General features: G+C 43.9%; 1 protein-coding gene across 11 annotated transcripts in view; it reads right to left on the reverse strand.

Annotated features, from left to right (window-relative positions):
* The window catches only part of PARD3 (par-3 family cell polarity regulator), a 600,009-nt gene that overhangs the window by 17,906 nt on the left and 555,929 nt on the right, over positions 1–26,174 (reverse strand). For all 11 annotated transcript variants that reach the window (XM_040434287.1, XM_040434289.1, XM_040434286.1 and 8 more), the window contains one exon: positions 13,062–13,182. In XM_040434287.1, coding sequence (XP_040290221.1) covers positions 13,062–13,182 — 121 coding nt within the window. The remainder of the gene's footprint in view (positions 1–13,061; positions 13,183–26,174) is intronic.

Below are 26,174 nucleotides of genomic sequence, written 5' to 3' on the forward strand. Positions count from 1 at the left end.
ATAAACCCCATGCTTGCTGAGACACCGTGACGTGGTGCATGAGGGGCTCCGATATGTTCCCGACTAGAAGATATTGACAAAGTTCTCAGCTTTTAACATTGGCCTGAGAAATTACCTAGTATTGTCAGTTGCGTATCATTTTGGTGCATTTTTTGCAGTGATTTGTGTAAACAATTGTTCGCAATGGCCAACGACACACCACTGTCTGACAGAAAATGTGATCTGAAGCTACAAGTGTATTCCATGATCAGCCAAATAAGGCTGGTTGTTTGCCACTTTGCACAAACCTACTGTGTTGGTCCACAATTTCTTTTAAACTGACCAGCCAAGTATAGTATGACACACATTGATGGCTGGATCTTCTGTGCATGGCCAGCTTACGAAGACAAATTGAAGTCTTGCACAAAACAGCCAACATTTCCATTTAAAAAAAGGTCAGATAGACTTCATAGCAATGGATATCGAAGAACCTGTGCAAACAACAGGTGTAATTAAAAAATGGTAGCTGCCAATCCATCAAGACAGCTCTTAAGCAGGTCTCATCTGGTTGTGATTGCTGGACTTCAATCTTCTAGGAAAGGAAAAAATCCATAAAAATTTCTCCCATGCATGCATTCTTGTGTTCTAATGAATGTCCATGTAGAGTCATTATCAATAATGGAAAAAAGATGGCCCAGAAAATTATTTTTTTGGTAAGAAAAAGTGAGGATATCGAGAGGAAGAGATCTATACAACAGAAATGGTTGGCAGAATCTGGTGTGTATGGTTCAGTTGGTTGGGAAGAGTTCAGATCTAGTCTCCTGAATGCTGGAATGCGGTTCTTTGGGCAGAGGAGAGATTCCTCCATCTATACAAATGTACACATAGGACACTTCATCAATGCAGTATACTAGGTCACTTGTGAATCAATGCATGAGAAACAGACCCTAGTGAAGTGGTTGGATGTAAAATCACCTCCAAATGGGGTCATTTTCTAGTGAACTTCTGATGGACACTAGTGTTTCAAAGCCTCAGTCCACTAGGTGATCCCCTGGTGCTCACTACGTTGGGCCGGTTTGACCATAAGCAGATGTACAGGCAGTTGTGAGGGCAAACTTTACAACAAGTAGTAATAGCTGCTACCAGGTTTCAGATGAATTTCTGTCACTGGCATACGGCATGAAAACTACTACATATTGCCATTTTGGAAATCAAATCTCATGCGTGAGGTTAGGAGCCTCTCACAATTTACAAAAATAGCAGCTGTATGGCTTCTCTGTTCCCAGCAGCCCTCTAAACTACTGAGCTTTTCAAGGCCTTTCAAAGTATTGCTTGGTTTCTGTGTTACAGTCATTAAAAGTTTCTGCATAAATACAGGTTATATAAATCTTAGTGAGCATACAATGTCAGCAGAGCATTTACAAAGCAGTACTGGGACTAATTGGAAATATATAATTATATGATATATTCAGTACACGGAATTGAATTCCAGCCATTGTGCATCAAAATTACAACCCTCTAATTCAATCGCTCCCGCGATGTCCTTGAAAATGTTTTTTCATCTTTCATTTTAAGGTTGCTAAGGGGAACGTGCGCGTTTTTATTTTATTTTATTAAAAGCAAGCAGCAATTGGTAGCAGATGTATTAATTCAGACAGAATGCAAGACTTTTGTGTACCCCCTGTGTAGTACACAAGCTGAAATTGAAAGCAATTCTCTGAAGGGCATGGTGACTCTTGACTAATGTACTGCAGGAAGCAGAGAAATGCAGAGTGCCCGAGTAACTGCTGCCTCAAAACGAGATCTTCAAAGAATGCGTGCCCCCCCAAAATGCAGTAAAACCAACTAAATCCTGGAACATTATTATTATAATTTTTTTTTTTTTCAAAGTTACTGAACTCTGCGGAAATTGTTCGATTTCAAAGCTTTTGAAAATGACAGGCTACTTTCACACTAGCGTTTTGCCTTTCAGTTTCTGAGATCCAGAAGCGGTCCAAAACGGATCAGTTTTGCCGTAATGCATTCTGAATGGAAAAGGATCCTCTCAGAATGCATCAGTTCAGTCTCCATTCAGTCACCATTCCTCTCTGGATGCAGACATCAAAATGCTGACTGCAGCGTTTTTCTGTCCGCCATGTGGTGCGGAGCAAGACGTCTATTGTGTCAGAGAAAACGGATCCGTCCCCATTGACTTACATTGTGTGCCAGGACAGATCCGTTTTCTCTGACACAACAGAAAACGGATCCGTCCCCCATTGACTTTCAATGGTGTTCATGATGGATCCGTCATGGCTATAGAAGACATAATACAACCGGATCCGTTCATGACGGATGCATGCGGTTGTATTATGGTAACGGAAGCGTTTTTGCTGATCCATGACGGATCCGCAAAAAAACGCTAATGGGAAAGTAGCCTAAATGGCAATTCATTGTGTATTTGAGCAATTCATCAAAAACCTTTCACCGTAAACACTTGCAAAACAGACCAGCCCACGTGTCTATCCTGATAAACAACTTCATGCATGTTTTTGTATAAATTAGGGCTGAAATGAAATGACTTTTCTCATAAAATATCAACTGTCCTCTACTTGGTCCTTTAGCTCAATCAACCATTTGGTCAGCTAAAGCTGGACACTTCAAAAAGCTCCCGACCATGCATATCCCTTACATGTTAGGCTCTGTGATTAAGAATAAACATAGCAGAAAACACTGTGACCTTTTGGTTTACGGTATAAAATCCTTTATTATGCCGATTCTTGAGAAACCACTTGTAACTTAGACCTCCAAATTCATTCCAGGATTATGCAGAACCCTTCAACAACAACCTTGTAATCATGTAGAAACCTTTATCTAGATCCTTGGAGCCACATTTAAATACCAACTATGCATCTAGATCACTGAAATCACAAAGAACCATGGATCTCAAACCTTGGAATCATGTGTAACTGTGCATCTAGAGCCATGGAATCATGTAGAAGCCTGGCCTACATCTAGAACCTTGGAATGATGTTTAACCCTGCATTGAAATCATTGGAATCATGTAGAACTCAATCTAAATCCTTGGAATAATGTGAAACCTTGCATCTAGACCCTTGGAATCACATGGAACCCTGCATTCTAGACCCTTGAAATCTTACAGAAACTTGCATCTAGAAGATCATTGCAATAACACAGATCCTTGAAACCATGTGGAACCCTGTCGTCTCTATATCCGTGTGATCATGTATAACCCTGCATTTAGATAACTGGAAACATGTATAACCCGGTATTTAAATCCTTAGAATCAAGTATAACCCTGCATCCAGATCCTTGGAACCAAGTTGAATCTGGCATTTAGATTATTGTGATAATATAGAACCCTAAATCTAAATCCTTGGAAACATGAAGAACCCTTGTCTAGATCCTTAGAACCATGAATCACTCTTTATCTAGATCCTTGAAAATCATATATAACCATACATCTTGATCCTTGGACTCACAGATAACCCTGCATCTAAATCCTTGGAGTGTGGAGCCTGCATCTATATCATTAAAGTCATGAAAAAACATTCATTTATATCCTTAAAGCTGCAGTATGAGATTAGTGAAACATGGTTGCTCTCACCTAGGAACAGCGCCCCCATTGTTCATGGTCTACCACTGGTATGTCATCTCGCTGCCATAGGTGTTAAGCTGCTTGCATGGCAATCATTCTGGAAGAATGTACTCAATGTTTTCCTAACGCTATAAACCCCATTCATCAGCGTGTAGAAGCCTCCATCTACATCCATGAAATGACGCAGAGCCCTTCATCTGTAACCCTGAACTTATTAGCTGTGGCATTCCTGCATGCACGGGTACATACAGGTAGACATGTGCTCTTCTTCGCCCATCACATAGGCTTTAGGGGGGCACAGCTGGCATTCTGTTGAAATCCTCTCTTCAGGACCATAGTGAAATGTATACATTTTGCTTTGGTTAGATCATCATAAAGCTGTTCTTAGCAGCATGCCTTTCGATGGCTCATAGTAGAGATGAATCACTCTCTGCAGCAAATGCCAGGTTATAAATCTACCGAGTGGAATGTTCCCACCTGTTCTTGCAATTACATCTGAGGTGCCGTTTACCTTTGTATGCAAACTATTTCATTACGATGATATTTGTCTGGTGGCTTTATTCATCTGGCAGTAAAGCAGTTAAAAATAACAAAGATAATATCCGTTTTAACGTTCCCCTTCAGAAGGACGGCCATCTGCTCACCAAAAGTATTATTTGAAGTCTGAATGTTAAGTATGTAAATCATATTGCTTGCATCCTCCAACACGGCACTGGAAAACAGACATCTGCTCAAGAAGTATATGAGCCGAGAGCTGCACTGCCACTTACACAAAGGCTTAAGGCTGCATAGTGATCAAACTACATCTCCCATCATTGCACGCGTTGGATTTCGCTGATTCGCTACAACACTGCAGGTAGGAGGTTGTCAATCTAGAGCAGGCATGCTCAACCTGCGGCCCTCCAGCTGTTGCAAAACTACAACTCCCATCATTCCTGGACAGCCTACAGCTATCAGCCTACAGCACGGCATGGTGGGAGTTGTAGTTTTACAACAGCTGGAGGGCCGCAGGTTGAGCATCCCTGATGTTGAGGATACCAGTGTTGTGGCTAACATCAGACACGAGTCCAAGTCAACTACTCGATTTGCAATAGTGGCAAGCCAAAAGTCAGTTCCTCCTTTGGAGGCCATTGCTAAACTGAGGATAGATTAGCGCTCAGGCTACGTGCACATTGCGTTTTTTTCTTTATGTGTAATGTACAGAGCAGGGAAAGATCCCAATGTGTACGTAACATGGAGATTGCGAAAGCCGTCTACTGTAAAAATGGCATCTGTAACCCATAGGTTATAATGGCATCTGTGGAAGATATACGTCATCGAAAAGCTGATGACATACAGTGGCATCCATTGTCTGCAGACTCCATGTAAGAAAAATAAGTATACCATGCGGTAATATTTTTTTACTGGACTCTACAACATAGGATAATGTAGTCTGCAATATTATTTCATACCTTTTTTGCAGTAATAAGGCTACATTCACACTGACCATTTTAAGAACAATGGCAGTCTTTAGGGGTATTCACACGGCTGTTGTTTTGATGGCCTTTGAATAATAGCCATCCAAAAATAAGACGTGCAGGAATCCAATAGAAGAAAGAAGACTTTCATCCAGCGCATCCTCCAAAGCTTGTACACTTTATTAAAACGACAACAGCGGATACATAAAAAAACTTTAAAAATCCAAATAATGTGTTTTGGGGATATGCCTCTTCAGAAAGTGAAGCCCCAAAGCACGTTATTTGGCTTTTATAATTTTTTATGTAACCAAAGTTGTACAAGCTTTGGAGGAAGCGCTAGATGAAAGTCTTCTTTCTTCGAATGGATTCCTGCTCTGCATCTCTTCCAGCCTTGGCTCGTGCTCCGTTCTGACGTGGATGACTAGGTCCAGCTGGAAAGTGTCCTATCCCATATGGATGGGTTTACCATGCGTTTAAGTTGTTGTGACTAATCAGAACACCAATAGGTGAGCAGTTTTTCACCCCATTTTAATCCAGTACATCTGGGGCTATCACCCGGTCTGTGCACTCTGCATTTCTTTTCTAGTTCTATTTAAAAAATAGGTCATGTCCTATTTTGTCTGTTTTCACAGACCAACATCTCCCATACAAATAAAAGGGACCGTATTTAACGGCCATTTATGAGAAAGCCATCAGTGAAAAAACTAAAATTAAAAAAACTGAACATTTTGCCATTTTTAATAGATGTTTTCTTTCACTGCCATGTGAATATAGTCTAAAAAAGAAAAGTAAACCATACAGTATAATTAATTTTTTTACCGGATTCGGCAGGATGGAATAATTTAGTCTACTGCACAACTTCATATTTTTTTTTGCGGTATACTAACGTATACTGGCCAGAAAGAGGCCAGAAGAACCCTTCTGTCTTTTGTCTGATTAATGGAGCTCCATAGACACCTTTAGATTCTATGTTGACTGCTTTCCCGGTATAACCGCTACATGTAAACATATACTTCTATAGAGGAGTATTTACAAAGACTATGCTGGTTGGACAATGCCATATATAAGATGATCTACACTATCTATAAGAAGCGAAAACAAAGTTAAAGGTCAAGGAATAATCTAAAGGTAAGATGATCAATAATAGGCAAGTTTTATTGGCCCTCTAACTTCATAAACTTACAACATATTCCATTTGCAGATGAGATGACTTTTATAGACTACATTACCCTGATGACATCGCACAAAAGCTCAGTTATATGGATTCACATGCTCTACGAACATCCGAGAGTCGAGATATAAAAGCTGAAACTGAACTTTCGGAAATGTCTAATGCATAATACTGTATAAATCTTTTTGACTTGTACTCAAGTCCTGTGGGCTTACAGGAAAGTTACACTGTAGGCCCACAGTTCATTAACCACTTCCCGCCACGCTAACGCCGAAAGGCGTCATTTCTGCGGCGCTCCCAGGTCACACTAACGCCAATAGGCGTCATCTCGCGTGAGCCGAGATTTCCTGTGAACGCGCGCACACAGGCGCGCGCGCTCACAGGAACGGAAGGTAAGAGAGTTGATCTCCAGCCTGCCAGCGGCGATCGTTCGCTGGCAGGCTGGAGATGTGTTTTTTTTAACCCCTAACAGGTATATTAGACGCTGTTTTGATAACAGCGTCTAATATACCTGCTACCTGGTCCTCTGGTGGTCCCCTTTGTTTGGATCGACCACCAGAGGACACAGGTAGCTCAGTAAAGTAGCACCAAGCACCACTACACTACACTACACCCCCCCCCCCGTCACTTATTAACCCCTTATTAGCCCCTGATCACCCCATATAGACTCCCTGATTACCCCCCTGTCATTGATTACCCCCCTGTCATTGATTACCCCCCTGTAAAGCTCCATTCAGACGTCCGCATGATTTTTACGGATCCACTGATAGATGGATCGGATCCGCAAAACGCATCCGGACGTCTGAATGAAGCCTTACAGGGGCGTGATCAATGACTGTGGTGATCACCCCATATAGACTCCCTGATCACCCCCCTGTCATTGATTACACCCCTGTCATTGATCACCCCCCTGTAAAGCTCCATTCAGACGTCCGCATGATTTTTACGGATGCACTGATAGATGGATCCGATCCGCAAAACGCATCCGGACGTCTGAATGAAGCCTTACAGGGGCATGATCAATGACTGTGGTGATCACCCCATATAGACTCCCTGATCACCCCCCTGTAAAGCTCCATTCAGATGTCCGCATGATTTTTACGGATGCACTGATAGATGGATCCGATCCGCAAAACGCATCCGGACGTCTGAATGAAGCCTTACAGGGGCATGATCAATGACTGTGGTGATCACCCCATATAGACTCCCTGATCACCCCCCTGTAAAGCTCCATTCAGATGTCCGCATGATTTTTACGGATGCACTGATAGATGGATCGGATCCGCAAAACGCATCCGGACGTCTGAATGAAGCCTTACAGGGGCATGATCAATGACTGTGGTGATTACCCCCCTGTAAAGCTCCATTCAGATGTCCGCATGATTTTTACGGATGCACTGATAGATGGATCGGATCCGCAAAACGCATCCGGACGTCTGAATGAAGCCTTACAGGGGCGTGATCAATGACTGTGGTGATCACCCCATATAGACTCCCTGATCACCCCCCCTGTCATTGATTACCCCCCTGTCATTGATTACCCCCCTGTAAAGCTCCATTCAGACGTCCGCATGATTTTTACGGATGCACTGATAGATGGATCGGATCCGCAAAACGCATCCGGACGTCTGAATGAAGCCTTACAGGGGCGTGATCAATGACTGTGGTGATCACCCCATATAGACTCCCTGATCACCCCCCTGTAAAGCTCCATTCAGATGTCCGCATGATTTTTACGGATGCACTGATAGATGGATCCGATCCGCAAAACGCATCCGGACGTCTGAATGAAGCCTTACAGGGGCATGATCAATGACTGTGGTGATCACCCCATATAGACTCCCTGATCACCCCCCTGTAAAGCTCCATTCAGATGTCCGCATGATTTTTACGGATGCACTGATAGATGGATCGGATCCGCAAAACGCATCCGGACGTCTGAATGAAGCCTTACAGGGGCATGATCAATGACTGTGGTGATTACCCCCCTGTAAAGCTCCATTCAGATGTCCGCATGATTTTTACGGATGCACTGATAGATGGATCGGATCCGCAAAACGCATCCGGACGTCTGAATGAAGCCTTACAGGGGCGTGATCAATGACTGTGGTGATCACCCCATATAGACTCCCTGATCACCCCCCCTGTCATTGATTACCCCCCTGTCATTGATTACCCCCCTGTAAAGCTCCATTCAGACGTCCGCATGATTTTTACGGATGCACTGATAGATGGATCGGATCCGCAAAACGCATCCGGACGTCTGAATGAAGCCTTACAGGGGCGTGATCAATGACTGTGGTGATCACCCCATATAGACTCCCTGATCACCCCCCTGTCATTGATCACCCCCCCTGTCATTGATCACCCCCCTGTCATTGATCACCCCCCTGTCATTGATCACCCCCCTGTCATTGATCACCCCCCTGTAAGGCTCCATTCAGACATTTTTTTGGCCCAAGTTAGCGGAATTATTATTATTTTTTTCTTACAAAGTCTCATATTCCACTAACTTGTGTCAAAAAATAAAATCTCACATGAACTCACCATACCCCTCACGGAAACCAAATGCGTAAAATTTTTTAGACATTTATATTCCAGACTTCTTCTCACGCTTTAGGGCCCCTAGAATGCCAGGGCAGTATAAATACCCCACATGTGACCCCATTTCGGAAAGAAGACACCCCCAGGTATTCCGTGAGGGGCATATTGAGTCCATGAAAGATTGAAATTTTTGTCCCAAGTTAGCGGAACGGGAGACTTTGTGAGAAAAAAATTAAAAATATCAATTTCCGCTAACTTGTGCCAAAAAAAAAAAATTTCTATGAACTCGCCATGCCCCTCATTGAATACCTTGGGGTGTCTTCTTTCCAAAATGGGGTCACATGTGGGGTATTTATACTGCCCTGGCATTCTAGGGGCCCCAAAGCGTGAGAAGAAGTCTGGTATCCAAATGTCTAAAAATGCCCTCCTAAAAGGAATTTGGGCACCTTTGCGCATCTAGGCTGCAAAAAAGTGTCACACATCTGGTATCGCCGTACTCAGGAGAAGTTGGGGAATGTGTTTTGGGGTGTCATTTTACATATACCCATGCTGGGTGAGAGAAATATCTTGGTCAAATGCCAACTTTGTATAAAAAAATGGGAAAAGTTGTCTTTTGCCAAGATATTTCTCTCACCCAGCATGGGTATATGTAAAATGACACCCCAAAACACATTCCCCAACTTCTCCTGAATACGGCGATACCACATGTGTGACACTTTTTTGCAGCCTAGGTGGGCAAAGGGGCCCACATTCCAAAGAGCACCTTTAGGATTTCACAGGTCATTTACCTACTTACCACACATTAGTGCCCCTGGAAAATGCCAGGGCAGTATAACTACCCAACAAGTGACCCCATTTTGGAAAGAAGACACCCCAAGGTATTCCGTGAGGGGCATGGCGAGTTCCTAGAATTTTTTATTTTTTGTCACAAGTTAGTGGAAAATGATGATTTTTTTTTTTTTTTTTTTTTTCATACAAAGTCTCATATTCCACTAACTTGTGACAAAAAATAAAAACTTCCATGAACTCACTATGCCCATCAGCGAATACCTTGGGGTCTCTTCTTTCCAAAATGGGGTCACTTGTGGGGTAGTTATACTGCCCTGGCATTCTAGGGGCCCAAATGTGTGGTAAGGAGTTTGAAATCAAATTCTGTAAAAAATGACCTGTGAAATCCGAAAGGTGCTCTTTGGAATATGGGCCCCTTTGCCCACCTAGGCTGCAAAAACGTGTCACACATCTGGTATCCCCGTACTCAGGAGAAGGTGGGGAATGTGTTTTGGGGTGTCATTTTACATATACCCATGCTGGGTGAGAGAAATATCTTGGCAAAAGACAACTTTTCCCATTTTTTTTATACAAAGTTGGCATTTGACCAAGATATTTATCTCACCCAGCATGGGTATATGTAAAAAGACACCCCAAAACACATTCCTCAACTTCTCCTGAATACAGAGATACCAGATGTGTGACACGTTTTTGCAGCCTAGGTGGGCAAAGGGGCCCATATTCCAAAGAGCACCTTTCGGATTTCACTGGTCATTTTTTGCAGAATTTGATTTCAAACTCCTTACCACACATTCGGGCCCCTAGAATGCCAGGGCAGTATAACTACCCCACAAGTGACCCCATTTTGGAAAGAAGAGACCCCAAGGTATTCGCTGATGGGCATAGTGAGTTCATGGAAGTTTTTATTTTTTGTCACAAGTTAGTGGAATATGAGACTTTGTATGAAAAAAAAAAAAAAAAAAAAAATCATCATTTTCCACTAACTTGTGACAAAAAATAAAAAATTCTAGGAACTTGCCATGCCCCTCACGGAATACCTTGGGGTGTCTTCTTTCCAAAATGGGGTCACTTGTGGGGTAGTTATACTGCCCTGGCATTCTAGGGGCCCGAATGTGTGGTAAGGAGTTTGAAATCAAATTCTGTAACAAATGACCTGTGAAATCCGAAAGGTGCTCTTTGGAATATGGGCCCCTTTGCCCACCTAGGCTGCAAAAAAGTGTCACACATCTGGTATTGCCGTACTCAGGAGAAGGTGGGGAATGTGTTTTGGGGTGTCATTTTACATATACCCATGCTGGGTGAGAGAAATATCTTGGCAAAAGACAACTTTTCCCATTTTTTTATACAAAGTTGGCATTTGACCAAGATATTTATCCCACCCAGCATGGGTATATGTAAAAAGACACCCCAAAACACATTCCTCAACTTCTCCTGAATACAGAGATACCAGATGTGTGACACTTTTTTGCAGCCTAGGTGGGCAAAGGGGCCCATATTCCAAAGAGCACCTTTCGGATTTCACAGGTCATTTTTTACAGAATTTGATTTCAAACTCCTTACCACACATTTGGGCCCCTAGAATGCCAGGGCAGTATAACTACCCCACAAGTGACCCCATTTTGGAAAGAAGAGACCCCAAGGTATTTCGTGATGGGCATAGTGAGTTCATAGAAGTTTTTATTTTTTGTCACAAGTTAGTGGAATATGAGACTTTGTAAGAAAAAAAAAAAAAAAAAAAAAATCATCATTTTCCGCTAACTTGTGACAAAAAATAAAAAATTCTATGAACTCACTATGCCCATCAGCGAATACCTTAGGGTGTGTACTTTCCGAAATGGGGTCATTTGTGGGGTGTTTGTACTGTCTGGCCATTGTAGAACCTCAGGAAACATGACAGGTGCTCAGAAAGTCAGAGCTGCTTCAAAAAGCGGAAATTCACATTTTTGTACCATAGTTTGTAAACGCTATAACTTTTACCCAAACCATTTTTTTTTTTTACCCAAACATTTTTTTTTTATCAAAGACATGTAGAACTATAAATTTAGAGCAAAATTTCTATATGGATCTCGTTTTTTTTGCAAAATTTTACAACTGAAAGTGAAAAATGTCATTTTTTTGCAAAAAAATCGTTAAATTTCGATTAATAACAAAAAAAGTAAAAATGTCAGCAGCAATGAAATACCACCAAATGAAAGCTCTATTAGTGAGAAGAAAAGGAGGTAAAATTCATTTGGGTGGTAAGTTGCATGACCGAGCAATAAACGGTGAAAGTAGTGTAGTGCCGATTTGTAAAAAAGGGCCTGGTCTTTAGGGGGGTATAAACCTGTGGTCCTTAAGTGGTTAAGATCTCTGGGAACAAGCTCTTATGTTATCAATATGTGTTCCCAATCAGGAAACCAGTTTTAATATCCATTTAATCCACTATAAGTAATACAAAAAAACTGTGGCCCAAAATGTTTCCTATAAACCATTCTGATGTTCTGCTACAGACCACTGCTTGTACAATATGACCAACCAACAGCTGGAACAAAAAAATCTATGTGCAGATGAAAATTTAGACAGATTTCCATTGGTTGTTTGCATAAAAAAGTGATCAATCTGGAAAAGCAACAAAAGCCAACTCTGGGTGCTATGTCTGAGGGCAACATCAGATTTAAGATGCCCACACACACAAAAAAAGCTAAGTTGGCCAACACAAAGTCAGTAAGACCAGATGACTATCTTATATGTATGGAGATGTGCTAACTCTCCACAAAATGACAGTAGGGTGAAGGAAAATCAGACACGTGCTCAAGGGAGAGAAGTCCCCACCAGCAGACATGTCAGCTTCCCACCGTCTCCCCACTGTAAATGCATCCATGTTTGGCCAAACTAAGCATGGATGTGTACAGGGGAGTCAGGAAGAATAGCTATCGAGCAAATTCTGCCATTTGGCCAACAGCTATTGAAGGTGTATGGCTTAAGGAATCAAGCAGGTCATAAAGTAAAGGTTTTTATTCATTAGTAACTCACAAAGGGACAGTTGAAAGTAGCCCTGTCAATCACATTAGACGAGGGCCGGTTTGGGTCTTAGGTAGGCCACATTCAGGCCTCACGAACATCTATTTTAAAATGCAGTGAAGATGATGGCAGCAGGTCTCAATGCGGTAAATTTAGAAAAGTCCAGATATTAAATATCGTACATCTAATCCATTATCCAGAAAAGCTAAAGAAAATCATTCTTAGGGCTCATTACACTCACACATCCGTGACTTTTGGTTTTGCTTTATTGCAAAACGAACACAATCTGATAGAGCCAGAAACAGTGGAATCTGATATCACCTAAATAACTGGGCAGATGGCGAGGTCAGATATGAAATTAAATTATCCATAATGGACACATGCTGTGAGACTAAGGACATAGGTTGAAAGGTCGCAAGTTGGGTGTATGGCACCTTAGGTACTAATACACCCCGGAGTGGGACCTTATTGATGAATCCCTCCTCCCCACTCCACCGTTAGTTAATGGATGTATTAAAGCACTCACCCAAGGTTGTTCAAAACTATATGTACGCCTGCGTTCATCCACATCATCTTCATGCCGGGCTTGTTGGAATTCCTGACGAAGGCGCTGTATCCGGTCATGATTGCTTGGAGTTGATCGATTGCTGAAATAAATATTGAAAATTCATTAAGATCCTTCTGAAGAATACTTGTCCATTGCTTGAGGGTGCAATTGTAACAAGGAAATGTCAAAACACTATAGTACTGGTATAACTACCAACATGGCAAATCTAAGCTAAAGGCTTGAAGGCTCTGGAAAGTGCAAAAGAGACTCAACGAGCTCTAGAATAATCAGGGGCTTTATGTGACTACCAAACTATTCCACCTAAAAGTCACCCCAAAATGCCACTCTGGATCCCTTCCTTCCACCACCGTCACAAAATAAGTTCAAAGCCCACCTCTGGGTATCTGTTTTGTACTCTAACTACGGCAGGGACTCCAGAATCGTATTGGAGTTGCAAATGGCTCAAAAACATAAAAACTCAAAGACACAACAGAGTTTTTAACAATTATTTTTTACTGTCTTAGCAAGGAAAACCATAAAGGAGAAATTATAAGAAAAAAAAACATTGCCATGAAGGACCTGCACGCTGAACTCTGCAAGAAAGGACTTGTCTAGTTTAGAAAACCTATCAGAGAAATCTGAGTTAAATGATGGGGGTCCTATGTTCAGGATCCTCATCTCGTAGAGAAAGGGTGCCTCTCACTCTGGAGGACCTGTCCTGCATTACACATTAAATCGACTGAATCGAATGGACACTGTGTAATGCTTCATTTTCCCTGTGGTGGAGCTGCAGGGAAATTTACCACTTACTGCGAGGCTGCCCACAGCATACAGTTGATCACCGGGTTCTCAGCAGGAGAACACTATGTGATCAGCTTACTGACAAGGAACCCTTCTATCAAGTATGAACTGCCCAAAAATTACAACTCCTTTCCAGAGGCTATCCACTCTTTCACAAGTGATAGCCTATTCTCAGGATAGGCTATCACTATCTGATCAACGGGAGTTGCCACTCAGCCGCTCTAAAGTAGCTCTGGTGCTGAATCCACACAGCTCCATCCGTTGTGCAGTGGACGGAGCTGGTTACTGCAGCGCTACTGCCAATCACTAATATAGGAGCACCGCTACAGTAACCAGCTCGGTCCGCTGTAATAGGTATGGAGTTGTGTGGCTTTGGGGATAGAGCTAATGCAGAACAACTGAGCAGAAGAGGTGCAGGGTGTTGGACCCCACTGGTCAGTGATGGCCAATCCTGAGGAGCAGACAACCTCTTTACTATTTTAATTTTCTCCTGATTCACTATTTGAAATGGAAAGATGAGTTTCTGATGCAGTCCATGTGAGCAAATTACTGGTAGCCCGGCCAATAACGCCCCCCAATGATCTGACACCGCAGCAAAGATATTGAATTGTGTTATTACTGAACGGTCACAAGCTGGAGTAATTTCAATGTCATCAACAATAACTAGAAATAACTGTTACACATTTATGTCAAGAAACGAATGCAAATGATAGGAGAATTAAGCTGTTTTTATATCCTGACATTGAATTAACACTGCAATCAAATTAATAGCCATAAAAATCTAGAACAGAGTGCTTTAAATGTGCATCAAAGGGTGAAAGTTGCTTGCCACGGCCGGGCATATATTTTCGGCTACTTTATTACCACTGAAGTGGTGCGTCGTTCAATGTACTTCCATTGATCAATGATATAAGGTCATCCATTACCTCTCCCTCTAGCTACACTAATCTGGTCCATGTCATATTCACTATATAGGAAACCTATTCCATTCCAGAATGCATATCTGGTGCTGATGATTGGCGTAAACCATTTCCTGACGATGCCAAATTTCCCAATAACCAATGACAAGAGCTTAGATGGTATATGAAGGCTCAGATATGTAATTGGCATCACAATGAAAATTAGTTTGGGACTCCCTTTAGACCTGGTGGGCTCACGGGGGTCACACATTGATTGACATGAAGTAAACATGATGGTTCAATAATAAAAATTGCTTCTTAAGACTCACGAGAATACGAGAATATTCAGCTACAGTTTTGATTTAATAATTTCACGGATTAGTCCACCGTCGTCAAATACGGCTTTCTTCAAACTAGCATGATGGCTCTCTCTTATGACAACTATGCTAGATCCATTATCATATGGACCACAAAAAAAGCTTTTTCCACTTCTGCAAGATTCAGTGCTCCCTGATGAACTTTATTGACTTGTCTATGGCGTTGACACACCCGTATATACAAGTGGGCATATGTCATCACTGCAGCCAAGTAAACAAATAGCGGTGGGGAGTACTGGTAATCGAAAAGTGGGGGTCAACACAAAAGTACCGCATCTTTTTGAAATTTTATTATGTTATTATTCCACCTTGGCCAATATTTTGCAGAAAAAAACCCAAACTCCTTTAACCTATTGGGGTACATCTAGAACGTTTTGTGGTGCGTGGGAAAACACCTGAGTTCTACCATAGCTTTTTGGGTTTTGTTTTTATGGTGTTCATCATGCCCTATAAATGACATGATAAACAAATTAAGAGGGTCCGTCTGATTACACCGGTACAAAATGTATATAGTACTGGTAATTTATGTTTTTCTACTTACACTAAAAACAAAAAAAAAAGTATTCGTTTTATTTTTTGTGTTGCCATCTTCAAATACCCATAACATTTTTAGTTTTCCATTAGAGAGAGAGCTTGATTTTCTGGGTCTATTGTGGTTTTCATTGGTGCCATTTTGCGGTATGTGTGAATTTTTGATCACTTTTGATTGCATTTTTCATGAGGCTGAATGACCCAAAAATTATGCAATTTTTTTTACGATGCTCATTATATGAAATTAAAAAAATGTGATCATATTATTGTTCGGGTCCTTATGAATCTGATGATAATTATGGATACGATTTTTTAATCATCTTTTTAAGTAAATAAAGTTGTCTGTCAGTGAAAAAAGTAATGCATAATATGTATCTATACGTAGGCCTAGGGAAACGCCCCAGCACTCTACGATCACATCGTGAGCAGTGGGGGGGAGCGATGGGGTGAGAGGCATCTATCTATCTCTCTCACTTAGGCCTCCTGCACACGACCGTTGTGTGCACCCGTGGCCGTTGTGCCGTTTTCCGTTTTTTTTCGCGGACCCATTGACTTTCAATGGGTCCGTGGAAAAAACGGAAAATGCACTGTTTTGCAGCCGCATCCGTGATCCGTGTTTCATGGCCGTGAAAAAAATAGGACCTGTCCTATTTTTTTCACGGCCAACGGTTCACGGACCCATTCAAGTCAATGGGTCCGTGAAAGAACACGGATGCACACAAGATTGGCATCCGTGTCCGTGATCCGTGGCCGTAGGTTACTTTTTATACAGACGGATCCGAAGATCCGTCTGCATAAAGCTTTTTCAAAGCTGAGTTTTCACTTCGTGAAAACTCAGAACCGACAGTATATTCTAACACAGAAGCGTTCCCATGGTGATGGGGACGCTTCTAGTTAGAATACACTACAAACTGTGTACAAGACTGCCCCCTGCTGCCTGGCAGCACCCGATCTCTTACAGGGGGCCGTGATCAGCACAATTAACCCCTTCAGGTGCGGCACCTGAAAGGGTTAATTGTACTATCATATCCCCCTGTAAGAGATCAGGGCTGCCAGGCAGCAGACCCCCCCCCCCCCCTCCCCAGTTTGAATATCATTGATGGCCAGTGCGGCCCCCCCCCCCCCTCTATTGTAATAATTCGTTGGTGGCACAGTGTGCGCCCCCCATCGGCCCCCCCTCCCTCTATAGCATTAACAACATTGGTGGCCAGTGTGCGGCCTCCCATCCCCCCCCCCCATCATCATTGGTGGCAGCGGAGTTCCGATCGGAGTCCCAGTTTAATCGCTGGGGCTCCGATCGGTAACCATGGCAACTAGGACGCTACTACAGTCCTGGTTGCCATGGTTACATAGCAATAGTACAGTAGTAGAAGATTCATACTTACCGGCTGCTGCGATGTTCGTGTCTGGCCGGGAGCTCCACCTACTGGTAAGTGACAGCCTCAGGTCTGTGCGGCGCATTGCTAAATGAACTGTCACTTACCAGTAGGAGGAGCTACCGGCCGGACACGAACATCGCCTCTCCCAGGTAAGTATGAATCTTTGCTAGTGACCCGCTGCCACCAATGATCGGGGGGGGGGGGGGGGGGCGTGAGATGGGAGGCCGCACACTGGCCACCAATGTTGTTAATGCTATAGAGGGAGGGGGGGGCCGATGGGGGGGCGCACACTGTGCCACCAACGATTTATTACAATAGAGGGAGGAAGGGGGGGCGGGGGGGGCGCACACTGTGCCACCAACGATTTATTACAATAGATATTCAAACTGGGGAGGGGGGGGGGGGGGTCTGCCCCCTGCTGCCTGGCAGCCCTGATCTCTTACAGGGGGATATGATAGTACAATTAACCCCTTCAGGTGCGGCACTTGAGGGGTTAATTGTGCTGATCACGGCCCCCTGTAACAGATCGGATGCTGCTAGGCAGCAGGGGGCAGTCATGTACACAGTTTGTAGTATATTCTAACTAGAAGCGTCCCCATCACCATGGGAACGCCTCTGTGTTAGAATATACTGTCGGAAATGAGGTTTCACGATCTAACTCATATCCGACAGTATATTCTAACATAGGGGCGTTCCCATGGTGATGGGGACGCTTCAAGTTAAAATATACCATCGGATTGGAGAAAACTCCGATCCGATGGTATAAAAGGGACTCCAGACTTTACATTGAAAGTCAATAGGGACGGATCCGTTTGAAATGGCACCATATTGTGTCAACGTCAAACGGATCCGTCCCCATTGACTTGCATTGTAATTCAGGACGGATCCGTTTGGCTCCGCACGGCCAGGCGGACACCAAAACGACTTTTTTTTCATGTCCGTGGATCCTCCAAAAATCAAGGATGACCCACGGACGAAAAAACGGTCACGGATCACGGAAAAACGGGACCCGTTTTTGCGGACCGCAAAAAAATACGTTCGTGTGCAGGAGGCCTTAGATGGTGTTAGCATTGACAGTGCCATCTAACGGGTTAAACTGCTGGGATCTGAGTTAAAGGGGTATTTCCGATATTACAAGCTATCCACAGGATAGGGGATAATTATCAGATTGGTGGGGGTCCTACTGCTGGGACCCCAACTGATCACAAAAATGGAGGCCTGGTTGGAATCGTGGCTGGAAAAGTGCACCGCCACTCCATTCATTTCTATGGGAGCGCCGAAAACACTGTACTTCGCCATCTCCGATGCTCCCACAGAAATGATTGGAACGGTGGTGAACTTTTCCAAACAGTTACTCAATCTTTTTCAGGAGGGCTTCACAGGGCATGGGCTTCCTCGTTCTGATAGTTATTCAGTATCCTGTAGATAAGTGACAACTTGTTATAACCGGAATACACCATCACAACAGCACGGACCATTACTTATTTACAGCAACTTAACAGAACAGCGCAAATTGGTAAGGAGTTAATGGGTCCATCAAGGTTCACGTCATTTTGTGAAAGAATAGTGCTGCAGACTACGTTAATACCAGAAAGGCTGATGGAACCCCCCCCCCCCCTACAGTAACTTCAAAAATGATCTGTGCATCTATGCTGGCACCCAATCAGACCACTCACCCCATCACCAGTTCATCCTGGTGAAGGAATGATGGAAAACAAGAAAAGGGGGGCCTGGTTGGACCTTGTTCTTGTGGGAGCATCACTTGTTTTGTGTGTTCAGCCGTGACTTGCCTTGATCACCACCCACTAGCATGGCAGGAGGACCTTCTAGAATGCATGCTATAGAAGAAACAGGAGAAAGTGTCCGCGTCTGAGCTCCTGCTGCCACAATATGTGAGCTTGACAATGAGATGGAGGACAGCGATTAGTGAATGGCTCCGTACATTCCGCCTTCTCGGTGGGCTGAAGAGCTTTATTTTTCCACAGATGTTCAGAATAAACTTGTTTACTGGAATATTTCACTGCGTTAGGTCAAGGTGATTGTAAACCATTGACATTTCTAAGTAATGTGATTTCAACAGAAAATCTCATACATATTATGTGCAAGGTAACACTGCAGAAAATGATGCTTTGTGCGCAGCAGCCGATGCAAAACCATGGGCACTCAGGCTTCGCTCTGGACCCATGGACCATACTAGTGATATGACCACATCTGGCGCACTGGTGTTATTGTACCTACCCAACTACAGTCTGAGTAAATAAAGAGCACCCATTGGCAGGAACAACCCTATTACACCTGACATACTCCAGGGTTGATCCTGTTGAGTAAAATGAAACCTGTCTTGTGAATATCAGATGCGATACCTTATGCATATGAAAGTTTCAGTGCACCAAAGGTTGTGTCTAGTACTGGAAACTTGAGGATCCTCTGGATAGGTCATCAGCGTCTCATCGGTGGGAGTTTAACACCCAGGGCTCCCACGATCAGCTTTTTGAGAAGGTACCGGTGCTCATAGTAGCGCTATGGCCTTCTGTCAGCTCACCAAGCGCAGCGCCGTACATTGTATGGTAGTCGTGCTTAGTACCACAGCTCAGCCCCATTCACTTTAATCGTGTGCCTAGCCATGTGATTGATGAACGTGACGTTACACGGCCTAGGAAAAGCTGCAAGAAGGTCACGGCGCTACCGCAAGAGCTGATGCCTTCTCAAACCGCTGATCGTCTGGGGTCCCGGGTGCTGGACCCCCACCGATCAAATACTATGACCTATCCAGAGGATACAGTGAAAAAATCCTTTAAACATATGACTGGTATTGCTCTTGGCTCCATTGTGCTAGGCCTAAGATGCAATAACACACACAACCTGTGGATGGGTGTGGCACCTCGTTTTAAGAAAAATGCATCCGTGCTTTTCCAATCCTGTACACCCCTTTTATTTGGTTAAAGGGCAACGCCTGGTATAAAGCCAAAATCTAAATACTTTAGTTTTATTAATTTCCACCCCTCCACAAGGCTGATCACAGGTCCAAAATTCTGCACTAATGTTATTCAAGGACTGAGTCAGAAGAAAGTAAGCTGCTGGTCAATGCACAGACTACACTATATTAGATGGAAACTATCACCTTCTATCTGAAGGGGCGGCCATTCATTTACTGGAAATTATATGCATTAAAACAGATTTCAGTTTTCTGAATACCTTCATCAGAGAACATATCGGCATGAGGTGAAACAAGGTCAGCCCGAGTGTTCGCTGCAATGTCCTGCAGGACGTTCAGCCATTACATTTCTCTCCCTTCACCAGTTCATTTACACATCAAAGCCGCACCGCAAGGCCCTTCTTTCCCTCTTTTCAAGATGAATAAACTGCATGTTGCAATGGCCTCTAAGCCCAGGAGATATATGGACATTTTCACACCTCTACGACACAAATACTAAAAGGTTTTTCAAGCAAACAGCGCATTGATCACAATAATCAACCTGGTATTTTCAAGGCCAGACGCCATAAAAGACTAAAACATTGTATTTACCTGACAATTTATAGTAAAATAACTATCTTCGTTAACATTCAAAGAGAAGTTAAAATTAAACTTTCATGAAGGCTAATTAAGTTTGCAAAACAACTTTTCGCGCTGCTATGCCGTAAAGATGGCAGGCGGTAAATTCTGCCATTATTGGATATTTACCCTTTTAACAAGGGCAGCAATGAATTCCGTATTTAAAGCAACCGCCTCGATGTTGCCCATACATTCTGTAATATCACAGCTGTCGAAATTGCGCCCCGGTGATAAGTGTTGCGCGTAAATGAACACTCTTTTTTGGATATATACTATTTTACAAAAATGGAGTATAATCAGTGCTCAGGTCTACGAGTCCTACAAGAAAAGCATTGTACCAAAGAATCGCTTTTCCCCAACACATAGAACTCTTTCTGCCCAACCAAATGACTGGTGGTGGGTTGCACTGAGTAGGCAGGTTCATTGGGTACTACTGAAAACCACAGGTACATGATATTGACTAGAAGATTTTTGAAAACCTTAAAGGGACACTGACAGGCCGTTAGAGCATATAAAGTGACATATATTCTTCTATTGGTCTTAATATGCTAAATTAAACTATACCATTATCACCCCTCACTGCCTTTCCGTTACTTATAAAAAGTGTTTTTATCAAAATGCAAATTACCTTACTTTGTGCCCAAGGGGCTGTCACTCATTCCGTTCTGTGCCCAGCCGCGCCCCAACTGCCGTCTCCTAGTGCCGCCCAGCTCATTAGTATTGACTGCACTGGGCGGCTTTATTTTCTCCCGGCGCGGCGAAATCCCGCGCATGCCCAGTACTATCTTCCTGGCATCAGCCTCATCTTGTCGCTCCGTGCCTGCGCTGGATAAGGTCCCTGGCACCCTCTAGCTCCAGTAGAAGATAGTACTGGGCATGCGCGGGATTTCACTGCATCGGGAGAAAAAAAAAGCCGCCCAGTGCAGTGAATACTAATGAGCTGGGCGGCACTAGGAGACGGCAGTTGGGGCGCGGCTGGGCACAGCACTGAATGAGGGACAGCCCCTTGGGCGCAAAGTAAGGTAATTTGCATATTGATAAAACACTTTTTATAAGTAATGGAAAAGCAGTGAGGGGTGATAATGGTATAGTTTAATTAAGCATATTAAGACCAATAGAAGAATATATGTCACTTTATATGCTCTAACAGCCTGTCAGTGTCCCTTTAAAGGGGCTGTTCACCCTAGGTGTGCTTTTTTAAAGACCCCCTCAAACAAGACAGGACCCGCGGTGGTGAGCATACTTACCTGATCCACACAAAGTCACTGGCTCACGTGACACATGGGTGGCACACAGTCAACAGTGATGTCAAACAGGAAGTTGATGTGGGCAGACCTGGGCCTTGCAGCGCCCAAGGAGAAGCAATGGAGCCAGAACCCAGCGCAAAGGATCAGGTAAGTATACTCAAAATTGTGGGTTTAGCCACGAGGGGGGTGGGGGTCTAATTTAAAAGCACATCAAGCGGTTGCCCAGTTTTAGGAGGACACCAGTTAATAACACATGACTGCTGCAGCCAAACACAGGCCTCAGTGGTGCACCAAAGAGGGCACTGACTGGCTGCAGCAGTCACATTTTGTCGGTGTGACATTACAGCTGTAGCTAGATTCCAGGAGAACCAAAGCAGTGGCGCAGGATCTGCCAGGTAACTAAAGATCATTTCTTTAGTGCAGGCGGATCTCCTGTGTTGTGCAGTTAAAACTGGACAACCTCATTAAGCTGGTCATATATTTTAGACAGCTCCCTGCCGTATGGGTCAGTAGCTGTTCATCCCAGCTCCCCATACACATGCACACTCCTTTCCCATGTCATCTGCTGTTGGGGAAGAGTGGGGACACCACCCACACACATTACATGCAGGGCCGGATTAACGTAGGGGCTGATGGAGCTGCAGCTCCAGGCCCCTACCATAAAATAGGCCCATCCCCAGCCAAAAGGCCGTCTGGAGGGTTAAAAGTCCTCTGTTGTACACAGCGTCACACAGCACGCAGACAATGCAGAGATGCTCACCTCACGCTGGCAGCAGGAGCCTGAGGGAGGGACTCGGGAGGAGCGTAATATGATCCTAGAGTGGAAGCTGCTTCTGCCAGCCCCTCCCCTCCCCGCCCACCAACCAATCAGAGCTGAGGCAAGGCAAGCACTGGCAGGTCTGAGTAGTACAGGGAGTCTTCACAGGTCCTGTAAGGGAATTGCACAGTGTAAAGTGTAGTTCCCAGGTTAGAACAGTGCATCTGCCAGGACCTGTGATGACATCATCTTCAGCATCACAGGTCCTGCAGAATCTAGCAAAGGAACAGCACCAAAAATGCTGTAGTTCCTAGGTTTGAAAGGTACATCTGCCAGGACCTGTGATGACATCATCACAGGTCCTTCAACCCTAAACAGCAAGTATTAGAAGTTCACAATCAGCTCTGCATTGATCCATACAGACTGGAATGGAGTGGTAAGAGGAGGTCCTCCACTTTTCATCATTTACCCCCCCCCCCCTCCATGCCCTGTTTTTACTCATTGCTCACTCATGTATAATACTTCAGACAGGTACAGTGACCACAACCTCATGTACTTCACACACACAGTGACTATAATGCATAACTGACCACATATTTCTATAAACACTGCATCTACAGTATTATACCTTGTATGCCTCACATCTATATATATATATATATATATATATATATATATATATATATATATATATAGAAATAAAAAATAGCCAGCAGCACTCCAAGAGATAAAGGCTAACGGTGGTTTATTGACCCAAAGTCAGACAAGCGACGTTTCGACAGCTTATTGCTGTCTTTGACAAAGACAGCAATAAGCTGTCGAAACGTCGCTTGTCTGACTTTGGGTCAATAAACCACCGTTAGCCTTTATCTCTTGGAGTGCTGCTGGCTATTTTTTATTTCTAGTTTATTGGACCTAGGTGCGGGTTCACATTTGCCGGACGTGCACCCCGCGTTTATACAGTATGCTGCCTCCTCATTTTCTCAATTATATATATATATATATATATATATATACACACACACACACACACACACACTGCATATATTAAACAGTATTATAGATGCAATATGTACAGATATATAATGTATATTGCAGTGTACTGATATGTGAGGTACAAGGTATAATATATGCAGTGTGTATAGATATATTGTATATACAGCAGTGTACTGATATGTTAGGTACGAGGTATAATAGATGGTGTGTACAGGTATATTGTATATACAGTATTGGATTGATATGTGAGGTACGAGCTGTAATTTATACCTCATATATCAGTACACTGCTGTATATACTATATATCTGTACACACTGCATATATTATACCACGTTCCTCACATATCAGTACACTGCTGTATACACTATACATCTGTACACACTGTATCTATTATGCCTCTTTTGTGTGCCAGGCCTGTTTTGTAATCCCAATCCGGCCCTGATGGCATAAATTATAAAACAGCAGCGAACATACTTCATGGAACAAAGAGAGAGGCCTGGAATGGGTAGTGGGAGGGGCTATAAAAGGGGAATGGGGGCCCAATTTAGATTCTTGCTATGGGGCCCAGTGATTTCTATGTACGCCTTTGACAGGAGCAGAGAGATAAGAGACGTGACAGATGACACAGAGTTTAGATTACAGGTTGAATTAATCCTTTAGGATCAAATTGGCTTCTCAGGAGATATATATGTTAAAGGCATCTCATTCAGTAGCTATATAACTAAGGGTGGGTTCACATCTCCTTTATGCATTCCGTTAAGTGGGGACTGTGGGGACTATTTTATTATCAGCCAGTGACTGTGTTACTGTAATACTGTTATCAGTTCAGCACATAGTTTTCCCTGTGCGTGCATTCACATTTCACTTCACTTGGTTGGTTGTACTACTGTCAGTGTCAGACTGTTGTCACTGTGGGTAACAATGCACAACAGACAACAATGCACACCACAGTGACCGCTCCTGAGTCCTCCTGTCCGGCGTCAGCCTCAGCTTCCCTTCACTATCACTATAATCCATCACTCTTCCTGATCCGGACTCACTCATTAGAGAGCTGAAGAGCCAACTGAGTCAGCAGCAGCAAGTGAATCGAATGGATAGCATCTGCCCATGCGCACCAGCACCTAGAGTCTTCGGTTCACTTGCGAGTCAGCTCAGCAGTCAGTGACTCAGCAAGTGAACCGAAGATCCGATTCATGAACTGATTCATCTGAATGAGCTGATTCAAATTAACCGATTCATCTGAAAGATCCGAACTTCCTATCACTACTGAGGTCATATCCGGCGGGCCGCGGCATTACAGGAACAGCACCAGCTGCTCTGACGTCCTGCCGCCGGATATACGTCACAGGATATCCGGCGGCAGGACGTCAGAGCAGCTGGTGCGGTTCCTGTAATGCCGGCCCGCCGGATATGACCTCAGTGCGCCCGCGGTTATCCCTCCTGCACGCTGCGCTGTGTACAACCTGCTCAGCAGTTTCGACCAGCACATGGCCCACAGCGCTCAGCCACACCAGCCCGCGAGACAGCAGGAGCTTCTGGAGCAGGGCAGGTATCAGATAAACTCATCCAGTTGGAAGGGAGGGCAATCATAGTGCTGTTATGATTTATGGATACAGCTCTCAGCATGCTTAGCCAGCCTTCTATCTGGCTTTGCATCTTGAGAGTCACAGTCCACAGGCTGTTTCTGAGCCTGTGGACTGTGACTCTCAAGAAGCACAGCCAGATAGAAGGCTGGTTAAGCATGCTGAGAGCTGTGTCCATAAATCATAACAGCACTATGAAAATTACTGACTGGCTAAGCATGCTGAGAGCTCAGTCTCTATAACATAACACATTAAAGAAATTACTGTTTCTAGCTGCTAGTCCACAGCAGCTAGAAACAGTAATTTCTTTAAAGGGATTCTGTCACCAGGTTTTACCCCTGTCAGCTAAAAATATGCTGATGTTCAGGGCGTCTTCACAATTCCTAATGTGGGCTTATAAATGTCATCTGTGGGCTTATTTAGCTAAAAAACAGCTTTTACTAACCTGTCAGTCAAACAAATAAGGTGCCCAAGGGGATGTTAATGGGTGCAAGATGCCCGCCGCACCCACCGCCGTTCGTGCCCAGCGCCGCCTTTCTGGACTTCTGCACCGCCTCCTAATCCTCTGTGCCGCCTCTCGCTCTCCCTCCCTCCCCCCTCCTTCTGCTGTAAGATCTCGCGCTTGCGCACAGGGCTCTGCCTGATTCGCCCGTGCAGACTTCTTCATTTGGCTTCTTACAGCGAAGTGCACATGCGCCGGCACTTCGCTCAACCCCTGTATGCGCGAGATCTTACAGCAGGAGGAGGGGGGAGGGAGGGAGAGCGAGAGGCGGCACAGAGGATTAGGAGGCGGCGCAGAAGTCCGGAAAGGCGGCGCTGGGCACGAACGGCGGCGGGTGCGGCCGGCACCTTGCATTCATTAACATCCCCTTGGGCACCTTATTTGTTTGCATGACAGGTTAGTAAAAGCTGTTTTTTAGCTAAATAAGCCCACAGATGACATTTATAAGCCCACATTAGGAATCGTG

This window comes from Bufo bufo, chromosome 5, assembly GCF_905171765.1.
Source record: "Bufo bufo chromosome 5, aBufBuf1.1, whole genome shotgun sequence".
In the NCBI taxonomy this organism is placed as follows: domain Eukaryota; kingdom Metazoa; phylum Chordata; class Amphibia; order Anura; family Bufonidae; genus Bufo; species Bufo bufo.